Genomic DNA, 21,270 nt, shown 5'->3' on the forward strand with positions numbered 1-21,270 from the left:
ATCTAGTACACTAATGATGTGTACTAGTTTTACACATGGTTTGCTAGTTTTACCTTGTTAGACCATGGCCTTAGATTTCTGTGAGTGAGCTCCTGGCTTTCAGAGTGCATTAATTTAAAAAACACTCTGTGGTATTTTGGAATTATGAAGGGAGGGAATGCTGCTTTGATGACGTGAAAAATTTGCCCAGATCCTCTGGATTGCTTAATATATGATAAATAATGTTTACTGGCCACATGTTTCAGGATTTGGAGTACTCAGGAAGAATCCTTAACAAGGCGATTATGAAAATAACCGATTTCCATAAGTGAAAATGACCATGTTTATTAATGGAGCCACAATTGCCTATTGCCTTCCATCCCATTTATAACCAGCAAGGACAATTGTTTTTGCGTGATTTAGTGTTTACAAAATTACGGTCGCACGGCAAAGCTTACCGTACTAGAGGCTCTGGAAAGAAGCATATGTGGTCCTTTTTGCAGGTAATAAAATGGAAAATCCAATTTGCAATTGCAGAATGCGGCCCTGAGTGATATATGATCTTCATAGCCACATCGGTCAGGGGGTCACCGCTAATCACGGCGCTGGCTGGCTTCCCCTGTGGCCTGGGCCTTCCCACTGAAGAGGGAGCAGCGTGAATCTATGTCTGGGAGCCAGCCAGCGTGTCTGTAGATGCACCACTTTCTAGCTTATTAGATCCTCTTTGTCACAGCGCTTAATCCTGCTGCCTGCTCCTTGTTAGAACACCACCGGAGCGCCGCTCAGGCTTCTAATAAAGGAGCCGGGTGAGGGCACCTAACTAGACGCACCGAAGCGTGCGGCAGTTCGGGGGATTGCATCCTGACAGCGGGGTGAGATGCTTCCTGCATGTTATTACTGGAGAGGGAACCTACCTCCGACAGCTGACAGATGAGCTCTGCTGAGGCAAGGGTAACTTGTTGCTGGGCCAAGATGAGACGGGTGTCATCTTTTCACACAGTATAATGGCCCAGCTTTACTCTAATTATATTAACCCCCTTCTGAAACTGCTGCATCCTGGGCGGGAGACAAATCGCCAGCCGGGAGGGTTACAGCCGCCGCAGCCAGGCAAGGAGGACTGTATTCTCCGCTGGTGACATTAGGTGCAAAAACAAAAGAAGCATGTTCTATTCCGCCAAGCCCGGTTATCACTCTGAAGAGTCAGTGCCCGGCTTGGCTTGTGCAATTTCCATCTCCGTCACCTGCGAAGAGCTGCCAGCTTTAAGGCTGGCCACAGACGTTACACATGGTTTTCACAGTTCTTTGTTACAAAGAAAGCACGGCGTTGACCACAGAGCTATCGTTTGGGGGGGGTTTTCTCCCCCCCCCCCCGGGAACCTGGATCGCTCTTCTCTACTGGCCTCCCAGTCCTGGTAGCCCTGTGAAGACCTAGGACCCTGATCGACTGGCATTGCTCTGTACCAAAATAAACAGACGGTGCTGGGCGAAGGCAGCCCTGCCCCCTGGCCCCTCCCCCTTTAGCTAGAATGCACAGGTGAGTGTGAAGTGAGAGCAACAGAAATGCTCGTGAAGATCTGTCCCATGGTCCTTTGTGTGTACCCCGACTTTCACACTCCTTTTCCTCGAAGGGTATGTATCTAGCTGGATCCAGGTCTCTTACTTAGCAGACGTCGTTAGCAGTCCCCTCTGCCTCTTCTGTCTCCATTGACAGTGCTTAAATAGAGACATTGCTAGGGATTGACAGATCTCCGAGGGGTTAGAGGCTTCAGACAAAAGGGCCCAGAGAACACGGCTGACCTTTTTTGGCATTATTCCCCTAGCTCTGTCTTCCATGTGTGGCAGTCAGGGAGCAAAGAACTTTAGTATGTGATTTTCAGAGGATTACCTCTAAGAAGGCTGCAGGGTTCGTGAGAGGCTGTTAATAAGTTAACAAGAGGCCATGTACATTCCCAAGTGGGTATGTACATTGTAGGTGGTAGGAAGTAGGCTCTTCTTTCCCACAGAAATATGTACCCGGACCTCAGGTTCAAAGATGATCCATTCTAATGTGTTTTCCTCGGAGTATACCTCTGCTTTTGATTCTTGGGGCAACCTTTGGATGTTGGTGGAAGGGAGCTTCCTTCCACCCCTGATACACCCCAGGAAGGTAGTCCTCTTTCTCTTTACCATCCCATGGACATCATTCATCCCTGAGCAAATTTGGAATAGCTGAGGATTGCCTGGAGGGGCAGGCCGTCCTTCCTAGAGCCTTACCCTGGTCAGGGTGCTCTCACAGTGACCCCAGGGCCCTGAAAATACAGCACAGTGAAAAGTGCTCTGTACCTCTTGTTGCCTCCTCTCCTTCTCCCACTCTTCTACCACGCAGTATAGTATCCCTGTGATCCCAGTCTGAACCAAATGTTAAAAGGAAAGCAATCCACTTGAGTTAACTCGTGGTAATGTATAAATGATGGGGAGTCCTAGATGTTCATCAGGTTGAATTGTACCCGTTAGGAATTCAGACTCTATTTTTCAGTAGGATAAACAATTTTGGGGAACAGGGAGGAAAGATCTTTAGGTCAGAGTAGCCACTAATGTAGATCCCTTTGCTTAAGAATTGCTCTGCTTCCCTATGCAATTCATGCTTTTCATGGCTTTTCTTTCTTTCTTTCTTTCTTTCTTTCTTTCTTTCTTTCTTTCTTTGCCACTTTGGAATATAGATTTTTCCATGATTTATTTTTTGTAGTTGATTTCATGCTGAATGTCAGTGGGCAGGCGTTAGAGGCAGGAAGATATGTAAGCATAATTTGTTTATTGGGTGAATACTTTAAGAGAGGTGATCACCTCTGGTATGTCCAGCCTCAACTTAGTGAATGGTTACACCACGGTTTCTGTTGCCTGGCATGTGGGCCCTTCCCTCAATGACCATGCTTCCTAAGAACAGTGGACAATGTATTCACTGCATTTAGAACAGAACACTTAAGAAATACAGAATTGTTGTTTGGAATTATTTTTAAATGGAAGACTTTTTTTCTGATATTAAATTCATTTTTAGGAAAAGTAGAAATTGGAAAAATAATTATGAGAGAATGATATGGAAGAGAGGACAAGGACGTAGAGTGTAGCAAATGAGTTCCTCAAAGAAGATAAGAATTACAGAGAAATTTAAACAAGACATCAATTTTATCCTGGGAAAACTAAAACCCCTCCCCAAGTGAAGATAAAAACCAAATAGCCCAGTGCCTACAGAGTCACACCGAAGTAAGATACCCAGCTCAGTAGAGAATTTGTGCAACTCTGGGATTTTCATGGTTTAGAGAATAAAGCCCATTAATTTACCAAATGATTTAATATCTGACTAATGATGTTTAACCATTAAGATGAGGAAATTGACAATATTGATAATCTTGGAGAGAAATTTATCTGCTTATTTTTGTACTTAACATCAACAGATTCTAAGGAGCTTTGGAAAGATCATGATGAATTACTCATTCGGTAATATCTGTTTTCTTTAAAAGCATTTTATTAGGTTGTAATTACTTTTATATTGGTCTTCTCTTCCTCCCCCCCGCCCCCGAACAGTTACAAGTTCATATAACAAAAAGAAGACAGATTGAGACTCTCAATTATTTTATTTTAAGAAGAAATATTAATTACATCATCTTCCCAGTAAAAATATTTGTGCATTTCCGAAGCTCAGATCAGCTAGGAAATTATGTGCTTTGTGGTATACTTCCATTCCAGAATGGGTTTTCCTTATCTTGAGTTATCAGTTATGACAAAATTGGCAAGTAGAGTTGCAAAACAGGACAAACATGGTACTTTGGATGTATCTTGGGAAGAATAATTGTTTATATAGCATTGACCTGTAGATTGGGAAAGTCTGCAAAAGGACTTCCTCAGTAGACTTTTAGGGAAAGGCCTTTGGTGAGTCTCCTGCCAGGTAAACTGCATCCATCTCTGCTCTGTGACTGCACTGTCCTAGTCTCTTGCATAGGCAAGTGTGCGATGGAAAGCCTTTTCATACACAGCTTCTTCCACTTTTGAGTATACCAAGCAAACACAAGAAAGCAACTGATTACTAACATGATATTCAAATGGGTGGCACTTGGCACTTGGCTTTTTTATGCTACCTTCCCTAACTCATCCTTGGTTGATTGAGATTGTATAACCTGATAACTTCACCAGACATTGGAGAAAGAATCTGAGATTTGGAGTGAGAGCCTTGGGTTCACATCCCCAATCTTAAGTTTTCCGATCTTGGAGACATTACTTAATTTTGCCATCCATTTTTTCACCTATAAAGTGATGTCAATTACTGACTTTAGGGGATTGCCCAAGAATCAAATGAAGAAGTGCTTATTAAAGGTAATTGGTCAGGCAGCCCCGGTGGCCCAGTGGTTCAGCACTGCCTTCCGCCCAGGGCGTGATCTTGGAGACCTGGGATCAAGTCCCGCGTCGGGCTCCCTACATGAAGCCTGCTTCTCCCTCTGTCTGTGTCTCTGCCTCTCTCTGTCTCTGTGTGTGTGTGTGTGTGTGTGTGTGTGTCTCATGAATTAATAAATAAAATCTTAAAAAAAAAGGTAATTGTTCAACGTATAAGGACACTATAGATGTGAGTTTCTAGCATTACCATGTTAATGAGATTCATTTAGGGCTGAATCTGTGATGTGCCTATGATACTGAGTGATGCAATAGTAATTTTACCTGGGCAGCATTCTTATCTACTTTACTCATGTTCTACTTTGATGACTAGTGGTTTTGATTGGATTATATTTAGATCGGAATGGGATGTACATCGTCTAGTAGAATTTCAGGATGTTCTGAGATGATCATTCCTTTCAATCTTGGATTGTTTTCTTCTCTGTAACAAATACATAGAAAAATAAACCATATGCTGCATTTGCAAAAATCCCTTCCAAGTTTACTTCCCTCTTCCCTTCCTTCCTACTTTCTTGGGCCAGGGTACTTCAGCTAACATTGCTTTCATTTCAGTGAGGACTTGAAGTTACAGATTTTTAAAAAATCAATACAGATGACCCAAGAGATACTTGGGGTTGTACCATAGTTACTGGGTATGACTTCTTAGGCCTGATTTGTGTTGGATGAAATGAACTTCACCCTTTCTTCTTTCCTTCTGTCATTTCAGGAAACTTGGATTTAACTGGCCAGAAGCAAGTGTTCAAAGCAGAGAATAATCCCTGGGTTACCCCAATTGCTGACCAGTTCCAGCTTGGCGTGTCCCATGTTTTTGAATATATCCGTTCTGAGACGTACAAGTAGTAAGTAGACTATGATTCTCTAAAATAGTAGACTCTCATTTTATAGTATTTGTAATTACCTCGTTTAAAAAAACTATCATATGATGTCATATTGGTGGCAGTTAGCTTATAGTATTTTTAAATGTTTTATTAATAACCATGTGTAGTAACTGTCTCTGTTTTTTATAGATTAATTGACATTTTTGAAGGGAATTTATGCCAAATTTGTTTAGAAAAATTTTAAGGTATTAAATTGGTTGAATATTCATGGCGTTCAACGAAATTCATGAGACCCATGAAGATCAGCACATACTTTTTTTCTCCGTGGAATGCAAAGAATAGCAAATGTTATGAACAAAATTGTTAAGTGGTTTATTTATAGAATCAGGAGAGACTAGTAGGAAAGCATCATTCTATTCTTTAGAAGCTCTTACTGTATCTAGCAAGATGATAATCTCCCTAAGAGAAGGAAAGTCAGAAAAAGAGAAGGAGAAATCAGCTAGCTTAAATCACAGCATCAGAATCCCTCAAGCCCTTGCCCTGGATCCAAGGCAGCTTATAGGGTGCCAGCCCCGAAACCTAAGTATCCCCACCTGTTTCTTCCTCGTGGTGTCAGGGTGTCTTCTACCCCCTACTTGCTCTGTTGTTATTACATCTTCTGACATTATTTTCCCTTCATCCCACACTCACCCCCAAATTAAAATGATCATTAATCCCTATGCTTCCATAATCTTTAATTCTGAAATCTAGTCTCCTCTCTTTTAAGCAAATGTAGAAGAGATTTGGGGGGAAAAAATCCATAGTCCAGTTTAATCTGATTTTGTGTGCAGCCCCAACCTTTGAGAATCTAACATCCCAGCTGGTAGAGGGGAGCTCAAGGATCATTAAAGGCTACATTCAGTTAAGGGTTTGCTTTTTTGGAATCAGAACAGAGTCCCCCCCCCCCCCCCCCCCCCCACACACACACACATCAACACAGGCCTCACTGCATCTGTTCAGGGACAGTGGGTGTCAGGATGAACCAACAAAGCAGAATCCCGGCTTGCCAATGGGCAGCTGTGGTTCTGGAGCCACCTCCCATTTACCATGTTCCTGGTCACACATGCAGTACCTGTTATAATCCTATTTCCAACGGGCAGATCACAGAGAAGATGAGCTGTGAAGAACAATGGCGTTTGAACTAAGACATAGCGTATCCTCCTATATGAAAGCAGCTTAAAGCATGGTTTAGGTTTCTTCTAAGATAATACTGTGACATTTGCAATATATCTGAAGACTTACCTTAAGGGTAAAATGAGAGAAGTGTAAGATGTGTTTTATTGTTTCCTGAGCCACATAGTTATGTGCCACTGTATAGTTTCTCCTTTTTTTTTAAAAAAAAGATTTTATTTATTTATTCATGAGAGACACAGAGAGAGAGAGAGCGAGAGAGAGAGGCAGAGACACAGACACAGACACAGAGGGAGAAGAAGCAGGCTCCATGTAGGGAGCCCGACGTGGGACTCAATCCAGGGTCTCCAGGATCATGCCCTGGGCTGAAGGCGGTGCTAAACCGCTGAGCCATCGGGCTGCCTTATAGTTTCTTTAAATATGAGTATAGCTCAGCCTTGGAAATTAGTTCATTATGAAAACGTGTGAAAATTAATTGCAAATTGGCAGCTTATTGTTCATTTTGTTCCTTTTAAATTGTCAATCATTGCTACCATCTACTTTAGATGAGGATCTAATTTTTTTGTTAGTAAATGGGAGTCTCCATAGATCTTGGTTTGTAGGTTATCTTTTTAGAAAATCATTGTATACATTTTAACATACAGAAAACTATACAAACAAGCTTTTATTGACTTAGAACTAGGGAAAATACTCTGTTTTTTATTCTGGCCAACGATCTTTTATCCATTAATTCATAATTTATAGTGTATTAGAATACATTGTGTATAAAAGTGCTTCTAATTTTAGTTTCATTTTAAAAGACTAAGTTGTGAATTTATATTACCTCGCAGTCATTATTAGTCATGCAACTAATCACCATTATATACAAACTATTATATATTATAAACTATTTCTGGTTATTTGAGCAAGGTTAGTATTTTGGATGAATGAGGCTCATTGCTTTGATTGAGTTAATTGGTAGGTTATTTGAAAGAGAATATATGGTGGGACATTTTAATTGGTAACATACTTGTCTGTAGCCCTGTCTCTCTTAACAGCATGTTAGTTTTGAGGATCAGAGTAATCTAAGCAATTTGCCTACTAGCTTCCTTTTTGATTTCCTCATGGAGAGTGATGCTATCTTTTTCACAGTGAGATGACCATTCAAAGGCTTAAGTAAGCATAGGAGAGTCGTTGACCCCTTTACAGGGGAACAGTTAGTACCCTGTTCATTGCTTGTAGAGGAGTCTTTATGAGCCTTTGTGGGGAGGATACACTTGACATGATTTCCTCAAGGGCAGGGACCTTTGGCGAATTCCCCCAGACTTCTCAGGAGGAGAGCGCTAGCCTCTCTCTTTTTCAGTTTTCTGGCCTTGGCTCATCCTCTTGTAGTAGCTGTGCTCACTCCTTTACCAAACAAACTAGCCAAACACGTGGATGATTAATTAAAACAGACAGGAAGTGAGACTCTTAGTCTTAAAAAAAATACACAAAAATGCCACCATCATGTTTCACAGAGCTTTAACATGTGAAGTTTCTCTTTTATATGAATGGCTCTGCGTGACTATAGCCTCATGTAACAAGAACCCAACTTAATTCTTTATAACTCTTTAATTTCTTTAAGCAGCCATTTCCTAGTGAGAGGACATTTAGCTTGAAGCTGTGTATGTGATGATTTTTAAAAAAGCATGGCATTCGCTTTTTCTGAAAAAGCCAGTTTCTTTCTTTCTTTCTTTCTTTCTTTCTTTCTTTCTTTCTTTCTTTCTTTCTTTCTTTCTTTCTTTCTTTCTTTCTTTCTTTTTCTTTCTTTCTTTCTTTCTTTCTTTCTTTCTTTCTTTCTTTCTTTCTTTCTTTCTTTCTTTCTTTCTTTTTCTTTCTTTCTTTCTTTCTTTCCTTCCTTCCTTCCTTCCTTCCTTCCTTCCTTCCTTCCTCCTTTCCTTCCTTCCTTCCTTCCTTCCTTCCTTCCTTCCTTCCTTCCTTCCTTCCTTCTTTCTTTTTCATTCACTATCTTTCTTTTCGGTATTCTCTTCTAAAAGGTGCAGTTTCTACTTTCCCTTTCCTTGCCTCTTTTTTCTATAAGCCCCATATACCCCTTCCAATAAAAAAACCTTTTTTTATAGATTGATCTTCAGACTACCATGAAAGCATATTTTAATTTTGCTTTGGCACCTAAATTGCCGATGAATCTCCTTCCCTTTTTTCCTTTTTTCTAACCAAATGACCCATTACCTAAGTGAGATCAGTAAAGAACTTACTGGCATGTTTCCTTTTTGTCCACATCTGTGGTCGACTTTCACAGTGACCTTCATGTTCCAAGCACATCCTCAGAGGCCTTCTGAGTCTAGAGCAGCGACAGGCAGAGAAGATGGATTATCTGATTTTCAGGCTCTAATGGACTTCCAAGAGGGGACGTGGACATTTGAAATAAAACAGTGAAATCAGTGTTCAGGAAGAATTAAAATCCTCTGAGATGATTTAACATGGTGAAGATAGGAACTTGTGCGCTTGAGCACAAGGAGTGTGGGTAGGTATGGCCGGGAGCATGTCGCATGTCGTTATTCAGGTGCTTGTTCTGTTGAGTACACTTTGGGCATTCATCATGTCCTCCTCATCATTTCTCAGGTGGGGCCTACTCTTTGTTCATTTATCATACGTTCAGCAAAGGGAACATATTGGCTGGTGTCATTGCATTGCCCATTCATTATGTTACTCCCTCTGTTCAAGTACAATCATTTGCTCGGGTTGTTGAGGAGCAAACTGTAGAGTGGGTTACCATTTTCAGGCTGTTGCTGAGCTATCTGGTCACCTCTTAACTCTGTATTGGGTGGTGGTTTTCTCCTTGTGTGACCTCTTTTATTTCTGTGAAGCAGAATTATGATAGAATAGTCACCACTTGTTAAGTTTCCAGAAGGTAGATTTTTTTCCCCCTAGGAGGAGAAGTCAGATTAGAGTCAGGATCCTTGACAAGATTCTTTGTGAAAGGGAGTAACTCACACTTTTCACATTTCCATCAAGGAGGGTGGCTAGGAACCGCAAGCCATTTTAAAAGCTGACAAGTTAACTCTTAACAAAAGAAGAGGTTTGACAAATGTTAGGCTGAAAATGTGGTGGTTGAAAGAGGCATTTGGAAAACAGGCATCCTCATGAAGGCTGCAATTTGCGAAGCATGGCAGTCCTAAAGCCTCATTTCCAGGGTGGCATAACTCAGAGGATGCTTCCCTGTCATTCTTCCTGTCCTGTGACTTGCCTTTGTCTCTAGGGAAAGGCGCCACACTCACTTACATTTTTATTTTCTTCTTTAATCTTGAGTGAAGACTGGCCATACTATTATTCATGCCAGTTAGTGGAAACATTTTAACAAAGCAATACTTGGTGGACGTGGGCAGTGATGAGAAAAATGCTGGCAATTTCTTTTCACTGGACATCTAACAAAGTAAGTCATCCTGTTTGATTTGTAAGGAGGGATACTTTTATCTGCTGGTTATTGTTTGTGAACTTATTTGTTCAGTTAAAACTAAGAATTTTTTTTTTCTGTACTGCATGCAAGCCTGCGTATAGTCTGTGGTGGATGTAAAATGAGCTTTATTAAACAACTAGCATATCCTCTAATGGGGACTGAGTCAGTGACCTAGAAGACCCTTGAATAACAGATATATCTGGCCTACCAAAAGGCCAGAGCATTTCAAACCGAGTAGGTGATCTCGTTCATTTTGAGACAGTCCTTTCTAGAAGGAAATCCCATCTAAGAAAACTCTCCAAACCTTATTATTTTCTGCTGAAGTATAAATGGATGCCCAGAACTAGCAGATGGTTTTATAAATATCACAGAAGGATGAAGGAGAGGGTTAAACTTACAGGACCTTTCTAGTACTTAGTGAATTTTACATAGTGACATAGGAAGGCAGGAAAAATGTAGAATTTTCTTTCATTACTGTATCTGAAAATAGCTCAAATTAAGCCAGAGAAAAACAGTATTTCTGGATAGTAGACATGAAAATGAAGAACCAGTTTTTCCCCCCCTGAAGCTTTGGACATGAAAGATTGTTTTTATTGTTAAAAGTTGACTGTGTATTGGGTTCCTGGTAATTTATATTTCCTTTATAGATGTTACATATGTATATTTTGGTTCTTTCTTGAGTTAAAAAATGTATTATCACATTTCCTCTGTAATACAAAAAATACAATTCAAATTTCTGACGTCTCTGGATCTATTTGCATGCAAATATTTTACATTTTACCTAACATTGCTAAGAAACAGCAAAGAGGAAAGGGAAACCCATAAGGTATATTTTGGGTAGTAGTATCATGTTGCGTGTTGACTTTCATTGGTAAAATTACACAGCAATCCTTTTTCTCCCATTTGTATGTTACCAGCACAAGGAGTTGAGACTTATTTATTCCACTGAGTAGATGTAAGTCAGAAATTAAAATCAGGACATAATATCAGCTGTCAATCTTTGGCACAGTCACTCACCTGTTGCTCTGTGTAGCCAAGAGCTGTTCATTACCCTGGTAAATTAATACCTCCCTCTTAAGGTAACAGGAAGAAAACAGAACTTGTGAGGAAGAGTACATAACAATTTTGTCTCCCTTTCAAGTTTTTGGGTAGATTACTTAATGTAATTTACATTTAAAAGGATCTTTGCTTTTCTGCTGTTATGTTAACCTGTTGAGCGCTATTATTCAGGTATACTTCAAAGGTAATTAGTATTTTTCCATTTTCTTTGTGCATGTTCACAATTTTTTCAAAGCATCAAGTTTTTATTTGCCTTTCAAAGCTTTATTTTTCTATAATGTTATAGCTCATGCAAAAGAGGTTGAGTTTTTTAAATGGGAGGTGCTTCCTGTTTGACATTGCCAGCGTACCTGGATTCCAAGAGAGAGTAGAGAACCTACTATATAGGTCTAAGATCAACCCTGCCAGGGTTTAAAAACCAGCTGCAGGGGGCTACCTGGTATTCCTGAAGGTATCTAGGAAACCTCATCTTATAGATATCCTTGCATGTTTTTTACTCTGACTTAGATATACATGCAGACTTGGAGAAACTTCCCTCTCATATCCATGCTTACTGTGGTCCTCCATTGGGGTCACGCTGCTGCTACACTATGCTGGCCTGCCAGCTCTCTGGGGATGGGCCCCGTCAGGTTTAACCAATGAGCAGAAGCTCTGTCCATCCTTCTGCATTTTATTCAGGGACTAGTGTGCTTCTCATTAAAAAAAATGTGAATACATTTAGAATAAATGGGAAAAAACCCACAACTTTCACATCAAAAGGAGAAGAGTGATGTTAATTCTGAACCTCATTCTTTTACATAATATGATTTTAAAGAGCAGAATAATCATGTCCTCCCTCCCCACCCCTTCTCTCAACTTGTATGTTGACTGTCAAGCTTGCATTAAGCCTGTCTTGTATAGCTGGACTATAATGTTCATTGTGATTTGTTACAGTATCAATTTAAGGTAAATAGAATATAGATAATTTTTTCTTCTTGACACAAGAAAATCAACATAGGCTAGAGTCAGCCTGCCCTCTAAAAAGGAAATGTGTCAGGTTACTTCCTCTTCAAGAGCTACTAAGAGTTCCATTTTTAGATGATATTCACTTGATAGAATCATATTGAACTATTGAGTATTGATCTCCTCAATGAAATGAAATTGATCAGCCCTGCATATTGACAATTTTTTTAAACTCCCAGTAATCTTAAAGTTCAATGCTTGATGCCTTCTCTCCAGCTAAGATGAGTTATTGCCTGCATTTGCAGTTTTTATTTGAGAGATAAATTAATAAGTGGCACTTCTTTAATAAAAGAAACCCTGTAATTTCTATTTTCTACATAGTGATATCTTGTTTTATCACATACTTCCTATTTATTAAGATCTGGTCTCTTATTCTGGTAGAGAATTATTGGAGGGTTTTGAGGGGTTTTTAATTTTTGGCACTTCATGGTTCTTCTATATTGTCAGGTATTCTGGCTTAGAATGTATATTATGAAAGGAGTTTCAGTCAGCTTTATCAAATAAAAAGCTCAGCTGTGAGTTCTGTTCATAGGCATTTGTTGGTGTTCCATTTTACTTGTCAACCACTAAGGAAACAACATTTCATACTTTATCCAGTTGTGTTTGTATATTATTTCACAGGTATTTTTAAGATTCATGGTATAAAAAGTTTGCAGTCAGGAAATGCTATTACCACTATGATAGTTAAATTTTTTTTTACTGTCTTTTTTTTTTAATTTTTTTTTTATTATTTATGATAATCACAGAGAGAGAGAGAGGCAAAGACACAGGCAGAGGGAGAAGCAGGCTCCATGCACCGGGAGCCCGACGTGGGACTCGATCCCAGGTCTCCAGGATTGTGCCCTGGGCCAAAGGCAGGCACTAAACCGCTGCGCCACCCAGGGATCCCGATAGTTAATTTTTAAGTAGTCTCACTTGGAACACAGGCTGTTCCGCCACCTTCAGATTGTACATACTTTTGATTCTCCATCCACTTAGCTAATGTATATTTAAAGAAAAATAATCACTGAGATTTTGGTTGTTTTATATGTCAGGTTTATCAGTAAGCACATGGCTTTTTCTTTTCCTTCCTGCTGATACCTAGTTTTGTCCAATTTTGGCTGTCTAAGCCACCTAGCAGAAATGTATTCTGTTACAGTTCTAGAATTCTGAAAGTCTGGTAGTCTGACATCAGGGGGTCAGTGGAGTTGGTTTTATTCCGACAAAAAGATCTGTTCCAGGCCGTTCTCCTTGGCCTGCAGATGGCCGTTTCCTCCATGTGTCTCTACACGTTACTTCCATGCTTGTGCATCATTGTTTACATCCAATTTTTATAGGGACATGAACGTAGTCATGTTCTGAGGTACTGGGAGATGAAGGCTTCAGCAAATGAGTTTGAGAGCAGATAGAGATACAGTTAAACCTATAACACTGTGGTTACTCAGATGCCCAGAAATAGTATCCAGTCCTCTCCATTTGTTGCATCTCTCTACTCTTTTCCTCCACAGCCCCTGTAACTTCATGATAGGCATGTTTTCTTTATTAGTGAGTAGGTTTAAATGACCCTGTAAGGCTTGATCCACTCCCCTCCCCCAGGCCTCTCCTAATATGCTTGGCTTTTCGACTTAGATGTTCCTCCAAAGTATGCAGATTGACTCTTGCTTGATTTTAGGGACACGGGATAGGCTTTGTTTCTGGCAGAGGACTTTTTTTTTTTTTTTTTTTTTTTTCCTAGTCTTTTAACAGTGGACCACGTTAAAACAGAAACTGGTTAGGATTTAAAGGGCACTTGGGAATGAAAGGCACCTGTCAAAGCCCCCTGCTGTAGTCATATTTGGCTAGAGAATTCAAGAAGGGAGGGTTACAGGGAGCACCAACTGCTGGACTCCATGCTATTTTGTCCACAAGAATCTTCTGGAAGGAATAAGAGACAAGAGGGCCTTTGTGCCTCGTGTCTGCTTCCTGCCATGGGACCCACACTAGTAGGTCAGGGATCTTCTCCCTGGAACTTTGTGATTCTGATTTGTAGCTATTGGCATCTTACTCCATAAAGCGTCGAGATTTCCTGTCTTATCATAAGAGTTCCCAGTTACCACATCTGGAGCTGTATAACTTTCATTTTTCTTACCTTATCTTCGGAGATCTCTAAAGTTTTAATCGGTAAGATTGAGACTACTAAGAACAGGGCAGAGAATTCTGTTCTCATGTAATTAAAGCTGGTTTGCTTTCCCAGCAGAGAGAGAGAGAGAGAAAGAGAGAGATCACAGATGGAGTGCGTATTTTCATGTGGTGTTCTGTGGCATAAAGACACAGGCATACTGTGCTGTGAAGCTCTGAGGAAAAAGAAGGGAAAGAAGCTGTTCTACTGGTCCTAGAGTTGGGCTCTGGTCTCAGCTGTTGGTGGCACACGGCCTCTTCACACCCACGCTCAGCTTCCCCATCTCAAAGGGAGTGATTCCAACTAGCTCATCTCAAAGTTGCCCCAGTAATGATTTCTAATTCTGATTTTTTTTTTCTGGGATACGTGTTTTATTATCTATATTAGTTCATTATTTTTTTAAAATTTAACCTAATTCCCGAATTTGCCCACATACAGATTTACTTCATTGATTTTTTTTTTAAGGCAACGAAAGATGATGATGACCCTGAATATAAATTGTCACAGAAAAATGGATAGAAGATAAAATTACCAGATCAACCTTTTTATTCTATATTTTATGGAATACTTAATATATGTTTGGCAGTAACTTATTCGTACACATGAATTCCTGACACTTTCGATTCTTCAGACTTATTAATCAGTGTAGTCAGCACCAGAACAATTTTATGAGACTTACCAGTCATCAAAAATTTATTATCAGATAAATCAAAGAAACAACGAGCATCTTAATAGGGTAGAGAAAGTGGCATGTAAAGGATCGTTTAAGACTGTGCTTTTTGTTGGTTGTGTGTTATATTTACAACCGGTATCAGAGAACTTACTCATAATTTCATGCAAAGGGTCAGCTGGGTGATGGTTATCTTCTTAGGTGAAACCTCTTCTCTTTGTTTTTCTCCAGTAGGATGTTTTGGGTCTAACTGGAAGACTGAAGAATAGGAAACTTCATATTCGAATGTGACGCATATAGCATTCATTGTAAAATAGGATCTACATTTTCTTTGGAATTCTGTTACAATTGTCCCTCAAAGTTAAGAATTATCGAGCTTAGTCCTTTCCTCTGGGATGAGATTGCTAAGCTTGACTCTTTGACATGGCATGCGGAGACAGTGGTAGATTGCCTCTGTTGTGGATGGGCTCCGTGTCTACCTTCTGAGCAATGAGACACAGCCTTCTGTCTCCTATACCCTTGGCACTGTTTTCCCATTTTGAAGGTATCACAAAAGACTTGAATCTCCATCATGTGAGATGAGCTGTTTGGACGGGAGTTTTTCTATCACCTGAGCCCTGTACTGTTACTAGACTCTCACTAGTTTCTAGGATGGAAGGATCATGGCAGTGGGCCAAGGAAGGGCTAATCTGGCACCGTGGAGCTTCTAGACAGATCCACTGAGAATGGACCCAAAGGACAAAAGCTGGGTTATGTCCCATCAGAGATGGAACCTGCTTGCTACCTCACATCTCCTTAAGTGCTGCTTTCTCAGCCTGGAATGTTCCTTCTTCCCATATTTACGTGTTGAAAGCCAAGTATTCTTCAAGTTATCAAATATGGCTTTCTATTTGCCCATATTCTCCAAAACCCTTTTATCTTCTTTGTTTAGAGCCTTTACTTCTTCTTCACGATTTCAATAATAATAGTGATCAGTTCTTGAGTATTGATCATGTGACAGACATGTGCTAAACTCATTACAAATGCTATTTATCATTTTATAACACAGTATTTATTTCTGTGAATACTACCTTTATTTGGTGTGTAAAGGGAGCTGAGTACATGTTTTGTTTTGTTTTTTTTCCCCTTAAGAGGCTGTAATCTTTTTGAGAGCAATACTCAAGATTCCTGCAAGCCTGGACTTTGCATGTGGCATGACCTCCATGTCTTATATAAATGACCTGTCTCATGCAGCAGAGCCTCTGAGAGGTTGCCTTGATTTCTGGAAGAAATTTAAAAAGAAAAAAACAGATATTCTGGCATCTAGAATGGACCAAGTTACAGGGGTTTTTTTTGTTTTTGCTATGTGTGGTAAACAGTAGTCGAAACATTAAAATGCATTCTCAGTGTATAGTATTAAGTGAAGACTATGCCCTTACACTAGTCTTTTCCTTTGTATAGATCTCTATTTTTAACCACACTACTTCCATATTAGAAATGAAGTCACTATGGGGCACTTGGGTGGCTCAGCCAGTTGAGCATCTGCCTTCAGCTCAGCTCATGATCCCGGGGTCCTGTGATCAAGCCCCACATCAACCTCCCTGCTCACCAGGGAGTCTGCTTCTCCCTCTGCCCTTACCCCTGTTAATGCTTTTCTCTCTCTCTAATAAATAAATAAAATATTTTTAAAAAATCATTTTTTAACCACAAATAAATGAATTGTGTTTGAAAGTGAGCCCTTCCTGTCTGTGAATCCATAGGCACCATAGTCATATTGTGTGGCTTCTCTTTGTCTGTCAAGGGAGGTGTTTCATGGTGTCTGGAGTGTGTGGTTATATTCTAAATGTTTGGACTATTTCTGAGAGAGACACACTTGTACCGGTATGGGTGATTATCTCTAGGGAAGGAAACTGGATGACTAAAGGCTGGAAGGGCAGGACATAATGTCCTCACTGTTTACCCTTTGTACCTGTTGAATATTCTATTTTGTACCTATGTTTACTATTTAATATAATGTTTAAAAACCAAAGAACCGTAGGGCCCTTGAAGTTAAGAAACCACAAAGAATGTACCCGTATGTAGGCATACCTCGTTTTATTGGACTTTGCTTTATTGTGCTTCCCAGATGATGCATTTTTTTTACACATTGAAGGTTTATAGCAGCGAGCTGTGTCAAGTGAGTCTGTTGGTGTCATTTTTCCAATAGTGTTTGCTCACTTCTTATCTTTGTGTCACGTTTTGGTTAATTCTCAAAGTATTTCAAGCATTTTCATTGCTGTATGTTTCTTTTTTAAAAAAAATTTTTTTTAAAAGATTTTATTTATTCATGAGAGAGACAGAGAGAGAAGCAGAGGGAGAAGTAGGCAGGGTGCCTGATGCAGGACTTGATCCTGGGACTCCAGGATCACGACCTGAGCCAAAGGCAGGTGCTCAGCCACTAAGCCATCCAGGTGTCCCCATTATTTTATATTTCTTACAGCGATCTGTGGTCAGGATCTTTGATGTTGCTAGTGTAATTGTTTGGGTTACCACAAATCGTGCTCAAGTAAGACAGGAAACTTAATTGGTGGGTGTTGTTTGTTTTGGCTGTTCCACCGACTGGCCATTGTCCTCTCTCCTGCTCCTCAGCCTCCCATCCCTGAGCCACAACTGCAGATGGGGTGGAAATAGCTAGAATTAGAAGCGGAATCTGAAGATGGGCCTGAATTATTACAATCTCATGATACAACTTGAACAGAGGAGTTGCTTCTTATGGATGAGCAAAGAAAGTGGTTTTTTGAGGGGGAATCTGGTGAAGATGCTCTAAAGATTGTTGAAGGGACAACAAAGGATTTAAAATATTAGATAAACTTAGTGGATAGAGAAGTTGCAGGGTTTGAGAGGATTGATTTAATTTTTGAAAATAGTTCTCCTGTGGGTACAGTGCTCAAACAGCATCATGTGAAACAGAAACGTTGTTTGAGAAAGGAGGATGCAGTTGAAGTGGCTTCATTACTCTCTCTCTCTCTCTCTCTCTCTCTTTTAAGGTTCTATTTATTTATTTGAGAGAGAGTGTGTGTGTGAGTGTGCACAAGCAGGGGAAGATGGAGAGAGAGCATCTCAAGTAGGCTCAGTGCTGAGTACGGAGCCCAACACAGGACTCGATTCCACAACCCTGAGATCATGACCTGAGCCAAAATTATGAGTCGGTGCTTAGCTGACTGAGACACCCAGGTACCCCTATTGCTGTCTTATTCTAAGAAATTGCCATAGTCACTCCAATATTGCGCAGCCACCACCTGATTGACCAGTCAGCAGCCATCAGTGTTGGAGCAAGACCCTCCACCAGCCAAAACATGATGACTTGCTGAAAGCTCACCTGTTGGTCAGCACTTTTTAAGCAAAAATATGTATTTAGACATAGTACTGTAGCACACTTAATAAACTATAGTAAAACGTCAACATAACTTTTACATATGCTGGGAGACCAAAAACTTCATGTGCCTCACTTTATTGAAATAAATAAATTTTTGCTTTATGGTGGAGGTTTGGACCCAAACCCTCAGTATGTCTGAGGAACTTATGTCTTAATTGGTTTTGTCTCCTGGGATGGCTCTTTTCATTCATTGGACGAGATTGAGTGGAAGCCTTCTTACCAGGTACACTGTTTAATCAGGTGTACCCAAAACCTTCTTAAAGTATCCAGAATCTTAGAAAGATACTTTATAAATGAGAGCTTGAAAGAAGGTTTCTCACTTAATGTAGCAATTATGCCTAGTCTCGGCTTAAGTACTGTGAAATCTTAGGGTTTTTATAATATGTCTCATATAAAATCAGGCTTTCCTGTATCCTCAGAAGAATCTGTACCAAAAGATGATCATTTACAGAGGTAACCGTAGACTAAGGGAGAAAAAAACACCAAAATGTTTTTTTGTGTAGAATATTTTTAAATAGGGGTATTTTCCCACCTAAGAGTTTAAGTGATTAAAAAGTAAGTTTTTCTATATTTGAAAGGTCATGAGGGTTTGAAAAGAGGAAGAATGGGTGTTGGAAGAGTTCACTGTGTATGAGAGGATGAGATTGAGCTTGAGGTTCCCATACAAGAGAGAGGGATTTTTTTGTTTTAATTTTTCTCTCAATTTTTTTGGCTGTAAGCTAAGATGACATGTGCGTTTCAGACTGTTTATGTGAGATTATGAGCATTTTTAATCTGTTCTTGTGCATTCTCAATAGAAACTGTGTGAGTGGTGATCTTTTAATAGACTATGTCTTGCAACTAGTGAATATTTTGGTACTAAATTCTAGATAATTCCTAAGGAATGTAAATTTTGTTAATAACAATTTTTGTTTTGAAATACTTAAAATCTTGGAACTGTATTTTTTTTTTTTTTTTTTTTAGTTTTCTGAAGCAGACTTCTTTATTTTTATAAGTTTAATTACCTAGATCAACAAGGAAAATACTGGTTGTTACATTGATGGAACAAAAATATTCTTTATTATTTCTATACTGAAACGTGGTTAGAAAAAGAAATCATGGCATACGGGAAAATGCTCCTTCAAGACCACCATGTGAATACATTATACAGAACGACTTTGGTTTTATTGTGGTTGAAATGCTAAAAATCTTGAGCAGTTTTTACTAGAAAAATTCAGAATATGATTAAGTCCAGTATCCTCTCCTACTTACTCCATTTCTTTTATTCATGGACTAACATCCAGGTGGATTTGTAGTGAGGGAAGTTGCCTCCATGACACTGAGGAGAGAGAGAATTGGCATTCATTGACTTCCTTGCTATGGTTGAGGCCCTGATGGGTTCCTAATAGACTTCATCTCCTATCATTTCATGACTCCATGAGACCTAGGTATTCACCTGGCTTTCATATGAGAAGCCACAGAACTGCAGATGAAGTAAAATGACCAGGGTTTACCAGAGTGGTAGAGCTAGACATCAAGCTCCATCAGTCTTATTCAGAAGCACTATAATCTTGTATTCTACTTGCTTTTGAGTAATGTCTAGGAAGAAAAAGAGGAAACATTGAGATTACGTTGATATTCTCATAGGGGCGTTCATGTGTGATGCTTCATGGTACAGTCATAAACGTTTGGCTTCTGTGATTCTTAAATCAAGCCCAGCCCCCCTGTAGGGCCATCTTCCCATCCTGCGGTTGAAGGCACAGCTAACAACATGCAGGTGTCCTGAAAGCCTGTCTTCCTCCTCCTACCCTGATTCTGATCAAACATCCATCCATCCGCCTGTGTGTGTGGTCCAAAAACCAAGTCCATTTCCTCACCAGCTACCACCCTCTGGTTCAGTGGGTATGCATTCTTCCACTGTGGGCTACACATTTATATTGTTTCATAGTTGGACTTTAGTCAGTTGATACATATTCAGAGGCCTCTCTCTACTGTACTTTATATTATTTATCTCTTTGGGCATCAATGAAGACTCCTGCCTTCCTCAGCTCATACCAGTGACTGAAATCAGATCAGGGAGCACCTGGGTGGTTTCTGCCTTTGGCTCAGGTTGTGATACTGGGGTCCTGGGATCAAGTCCCGCATCAGGTTCCCCGGAGGGAACCTGCTTCTCCCTCTGCCTATGTCTCTGCCTCTCTCTGTGTTTCTCTCATGAATGAATAAATAAAATCAAGAAAGAAAGAAAGAAAAAGAAAGAAAGAGAAAAAGAAAGAGAGAGAGAAAGAAAGAGAGAGAGAAAGAAAGAGAGAAAGAAAGAGAAAGAAAGAAGAAAAGAAAAGAAAGAAAAGAAATCAGATCGTCTAGGACAGTCCCTCCCAAGTTTTCCACATGATTTCTTGTTGGTGTCTTAGTTTTCTTGTTAGCCCTGGTCCTAGTCAACAAAGTCAACAAAGAACTGACTTTTCTCCAAGGAGTCTTGGTTCTCTTAAGTGGAAAACAACATTAGAACATAAAAACTGAGTACAGAAGTACATATTTTCTGCACAAGCATCAAGGGTAGATAGAGTGACAGGAGATCTGTCAGCCACTTGAAGTGACAAAGCATAAAGATTACCTATATTCAGAGGAGCATGGATTCTTGTTGATGGGTCCAGTTTACCTGAATCATTAGGTGTGTTTTGGCTTTATTATTGGAGTTTATTAATCAGTTCCCCCTTTGGCAAGTTATACATACTAAATCATGTGTGTTTATGTGATTAGTGATCCCACATTTGTATGTCTTCATTGTCTTTTCTTTCTGGCCCTGGTCTCACATGTTCTGGAATTAACTGCTAAATGTTTAAGTTTAGGAAATCTTGTCACTGTCCCCAGAGCACCTAACAAGAAAAATAAATAGTAACTTCCTTCTAGGTTTTATACTAAAGAAACCAAAAGTGGAGGCCACTCAGTAATACAAAGGTGTAGATCACCTAGTTTCTAGATAGAATCCCATTTGGGTTAAGAGATAGTAACCCTGAAGCAAGGAAAACGTACCAGTTCAACTTTTTGGAGTTACGTGTGTTCCCTCTTCGTTCGTCTTTTAGCACAAATAGTTTTGACCCTTATGTTCAATTTCCTAATGACATTTGGCTTGTTCTCCATCCCATTCAGGTTTTTGCTCAGATGTCATCATAACAAAACACTCACCTCTCTATCTAAAACAGA

General features: G+C 39.8%; 1 protein-coding gene across 6 annotated transcripts in view; it reads left to right on the forward strand.

The window, feature by feature from the left end:
- The window catches only part of RSU1 (Ras suppressor protein 1), a 249,288-nt gene that overhangs the window by 104,724 nt on the left and 123,294 nt on the right, over positions 1–21,270 (forward strand). For all 6 annotated transcript variants that reach the window (XM_072825680.1, XM_072825682.1, XM_072825684.1 and 3 more), the window contains one exon: positions 5,108–5,240. In XM_072825680.1, coding sequence (XP_072681781.1) covers positions 5,108–5,240 — 133 coding nt within the window. The remainder of the gene's footprint in view (positions 1–5,107; positions 5,241–21,270) is intronic.

This window comes from Canis lupus, chromosome 5, assembly GCF_048164855.1.
Source record: "Canis lupus baileyi chromosome 5, mCanLup2.hap1, whole genome shotgun sequence".
In the NCBI taxonomy this organism is placed as follows: Eukaryota; Metazoa; Chordata; class Mammalia; order Carnivora; family Canidae; genus Canis; species Canis lupus.